The 4,544-nt window shown below is 42.6% G+C and overlaps 1 protein-coding gene across 1 annotated transcript; it reads right to left on the bottom strand.

The window, feature by feature from the left end:
* Positions 1-205: 205 nt before the first annotated feature.
* LOC135258585 (uncharacterized) lies at positions 206-2,087 on the bottom strand. Its single transcript, XM_064342052.1, has 2 exons — positions 930-2,087; positions 206-664 (listed from the first exon to the last, which is right to left on the bottom strand). The coding sequence occupies exons 1-2, from the start codon at positions 1,125-1,127 to the stop codon at positions 206-208; spliced, it is 657 nt and encodes a 218-aa protein (XP_064198122.1). The 5' UTR covers positions 1,128-2,087.
* Between the last annotated feature and the right edge of the window lie 2,457 nt (positions 2,088-4,544).

Below are 4,544 nucleotides of genomic sequence, written 5' to 3'. Positions count from 1 at the left end.
ATTGGATCCTCCAAGCAGGGATACCCTCCATCACCAAGCAGCATGTATCCACGGGGAGGATACAGCTGCTGTACATATATGGGGTTGTTCCGCAGGACCCATGAGTCATGAACAGACCCCGGGAAACCCACAAAGACATCCAAGAATTTCCCGGAGGAGTCACAGACAGCCTGCAGGATAATTGATGGAAACAATTTCCTGTTGTTCACTGTCTAGTGACTCCTTCAGGTGGCTTCAATCGTATGTGGCACCCATCAATGGCTCCCACAGCCTTCCTGAACGCTGAATGTCCTGCCAGCCGACAGAACCCCTCTCCAATGGCTTCCAGGTCTCCTGTTTCAGGGAGGTGTATGACTCTCAGCAGGATGGAAATCAGGTCATCTGCAATGGCATGGACCATCCTGTGTACTGTGCTGCGTGGGACAGCAAACACCTCTGACACCACACGGTAGGATGTCCCACAGGCCAGCCAGTACACAAAGGTGAGGACATCTAGTGTGTAGCCCCAGCCATGGTCCCTCATGTTGGGGAGCATTCTCAAGAGACTCCGGATTTCCCGTCTGGACAAACGAAAGTCTGGCCGGAGATCCTGGTCCTCATCAAAAAATTTTGTGAGGATCGGGACACTGACATTAATCCTGCCATACCTTGCAAGGCTTTCTCCCTAGAGAGAAATTGACAAAGTAAATAAATACTTTACGTTACTTCAAGGGGTCGGTCTTCTTTTTGTTTAGTACTGACAGTGGTGCAGATTGGAAATTTAAATTATGTAATTCTTGAAACGGTACATGATGAAGAGTTTGTATATAAGTAAAGTGATAGAGTGAATGAGTAACGCAATATGTGAGGTAAATGTTAGTTTTTTGTAAGTTTAAGTATATGTAATGTGAACCAGTGTAGCTAGCTAGCTGGCTATATTGACTACCTACATCTGTGCTGGCAAGCGCAATCCTTCTCAGTAATGCTCGTCTCCTTGCTGCCGCTCTCCGGATAGCCTGCCTTCGTCGGATCCCGTTTTCGACGATCAGTTGCTGTCTCCTCACCACAGCCAATCTTTTCCCCGTTTCATGTGAAATGTACCACCCCATGAAAAGTAGCATGACCATCACGAACATAACGGGCTCCATTTCTGTCGCCTAACTTACTGCATACCCAGTTGTTCACGCGCTGGTAAACAGCGCGAAAATAATGAAAACACAACACATGATTGTTTACAGTGCAATTGCAACTTTATTATGGGGTAGATTGTTCACTGAAAAACGTCGCCAACCGGTTCTGTTCTGACATACAAACGCTAGCAAAAATGGAGAATTCAATTTAACGGATGAGCTATGCCGATTAAATGTTGCTGATAACTGGTTATATCAGAGTATTTCAGTAACACAGCCTACTTATACAGTACCAATTCAGCTAGCGAACTAACAAATTAACATTATTCCCCTCAGGTTTACCATCTACATTTCTCCGATAGTTACAGCTAAGATTAAGTGTCCCGTCTTGTGTATTTCTGGTTAATTGAAAAAGGCTCGTCCCTACTACCATTTCTAGCGATCCGTTACATATTCACAGTTGTCACCCAAGTCGCAGGAAGCAAAATAGCCATTAGGAGTACAGTTGGAAACTGTGAAGTGGCATTTGTACCAATGTACTTAATAATGGTCGCGATTAAGGAATTCCAAGCGTGTTCCTAGTCGATATCGTTAAAGAGGTCGTATCAATATAACTAAAATGTATATGTATTAAGTTGTTTTTTTTTTCATTTAGACAGTTATGTGTAATTTTTTACAGGACATTTAAATAGGTAACGGCGTCAAGTCCGCTTGAATAAATACGAAATAAATACGGTATGAAATAAATGCTCTCACGTTATTCCCCTCAGGTTTACTACCGGAATTTCACCGATAGTTTCGGCAAAGGTTAAAGGTTATGTCCAGATGTCGTCACGAAGTGCATCCCACACATTTAACCGTTTCTCCGTGCTACCGCACTTCCATGGTTCGGAGTGCATAGTCCCAAGCATTGCCTGGAGTGCATATTCCGGAGCACGGTAGTGTGGAGCATGGAAGTATGCGGTTTGGGACACAGTAAATCAGATTGGTTACCACGACGCGGCGAGGGGGTCAAAGTTGAACTTTGGCCATCTCCCTGCCGCCTCGCCATGCCGCAGGCAATCCCAACATGCCTTGCGGGGTCTGGCCGCCATCCGCCGCCGCAGAAGCAGCTGTGAGTACAAACACTCGTCGCCATGTCTGTTTATGTTTAATGGAAACAATTTGGAATATTCGTAAAAAGCCGTTCAAATTAAACTGTTCAAAGAAAACGTTCGCCACGAACATTCGCCTCTGTTCGCTGAACTTGAACGCACCTCGGAAAAAAGTTGGAAATAGTTTGCAAACGTTCGCCTTGTTCGCTGAACTTGAACGCACCTCAGTTCAATTTGAACGGCTTTTTACGAACATCCAAATTATTTGCATTAAACATAAACAGACATGGCGACGAGAGCGTTTGTAGCCTACTGACAGCCGCTTCTGTGATCATCGATAATAAAAACAATAGCTAGCTAGCGACCAATAATAACATTGCAATAACATAATTGAAAAAACTGATCACACTTAACGGCATCTTCAATTGAAATACCCATCTGGGTGTAACCAGGTCGGACTATGTCTCGCCTCGGTGCAATCAGGATGAGTGAAGTGGCAGTCAGGACACAGAATGTGCTTTCCCCAGGTTTATTCTGGACAGACGAAATAATATGTAAACACACAGTGTTCATGTGACAGGCGATCTGTGTATCCTCTCTCTTCTATTGCAATGCAAAATGGATTCTGCGCAGTAATATAACAGTCCAAATAACATTACGTGAATACCAATTAAATATCAAAGTGGACAAGTGATCGTATAGATCTCAATGACAAATAGTTACTGTTATAAGAATATCTGGGAAAGAATTTTCTTATTTTCATAGAACGTTCAGTACAAAAAGTAATTACAACAATTCCAGCGCAACACAACTCTGCCGGCATGGCATTAGCTAGGCTATGGACCACATTGTAGGCTAGTCCTAGTCAGCATTCATTCTTGGCTAATACTTCAGAAAACACGTATTGTGCTACATACCTGGACAGACGAAATAATATGTAAACACAGAGTGTTCATGTGACAGGCGATCTGTGTATCCTCTCTCTGAATGATATGAAATAAAAAGCGATTTTACTTTTAAAGTACAAAAAAACGTAATCATACATAACGTGAACTGGCATAGATTAGCCTATAGCATTGTAGTCACCATTTCGTATACTAGCAGCTAACGTTAGCTGGCTATGCAAAGCATGGCCTATTTACAAATCTTCAAAATATAACTTATTTTGAGCAATACGTTAAATGCACCGTCAGATTACGCTCTAGCTTCATTAATGGTTATAATGTATTGACATTTTCATCATAAGACAAATTATGTTACATAACAATATAACATTCTGACGAGAGCATGCCAGATCCGTACCTTCTATTGCAATGCAAAATGGATTCTGACGGGAGCAAGGAGCAGCGCTACTCTAGTAGCCTACGCACAGATCATCCGTCACATATAGCCAGCACTATAGGGCGCTGTATAACCATTTACATACAACTGAAAATACCCTTGATAAAATCACCTGAATGTTTTACAATACACTTGACTGGTACAATATTTTGGAGACAGTCATTAACTAGTAGTGTTGTTTATAACTGTTACATCCACCCCCACTGAATTTCGCCAAAATATAGTAACATGTACCACATTACAGTAACCAAGACACACCAACCCTGAAGTATCCCAAAAGGGATGAAGAGGAATGAGATCTGGCCAAGATCTCAAACCACCTTCTGGTAGCAGGATGCGGTCTACACCCCACAGAAACCCAGTCTCTAAAAAGACCAAACTATAACATGGACTTGGATTTTAAGAAGGTGACGTAATGACATCAAAAGAAAACTCTTTCGCAAACACCTTAACTTATGTGTGTCATATTTCAGAACTTAACTTGTATGAAAGCTCTCACTGAAATGCTTGAGAAACTGACTTGGCAATCTTGCCAATAAACTGAGACTTGTTTTTAACAATGTCTTGTCTTGACATGGTATATAGTAACCGATTAACAGGTTTGACAACGAGTCCCATACGTGTTCTAACCTGATGTATGGTACTGGAAGTGTCTGAGTGTACTTGAGGGTCGTGTGTGTGCAACTGCTCTGAATTAATAGGAAGGCTTGAGTGTGTAGATGTAGATCTTTGACTGTGCTCAGCACTCTCTAACTTGGATCCAACATCTGAATTGGCTGACTAGTCAGAGTTGTCTTCCAGACAAGTTGCAGCTTGGCTGTCACTCGCTTCCAAAAGTATTGACGTCACTCCTACAGAGTGTTTTTCAGTACAAGTCTGCACACTACCATCGTCACACGCCAGACTTGTGATCCAGTCTTGTATCCTGCTCCCAGCATCCTCCTGTTCAACGTTGGGTAGCTGGTGTCCCACATCAGTGACACTGTCTGACATGTCAGTC

This window comes from Anguilla rostrata, chromosome 7, assembly GCF_018555375.3.
Source record: "Anguilla rostrata isolate EN2019 chromosome 7, ASM1855537v3, whole genome shotgun sequence".
NCBI lineage: Eukaryota > Metazoa > Chordata > Actinopteri > Anguilliformes > Anguillidae > Anguilla > Anguilla rostrata.
This window is presented reverse-complemented; position numbering and strand designations above follow the sequence as displayed.

What these genes read in the sequence shown, in the direction of transcription:
- LOC135258585 (XM_064342052.1), bottom strand. Translation starts at nt 1,127, where the DNA reads ATGGAGCCCGTTATGTTCGTGATGGTCATGCTACTTTTCATGGGGTGG. An exon ending in TTGCGCTTGCCAGCACAGAT is followed by an intron (nt 665 to 929) that starts GTAGGTAGTCAA and finishes ATTTCTCTCTAG; the next exon opens with GGAGAAAGCCTTGCAAGGTA.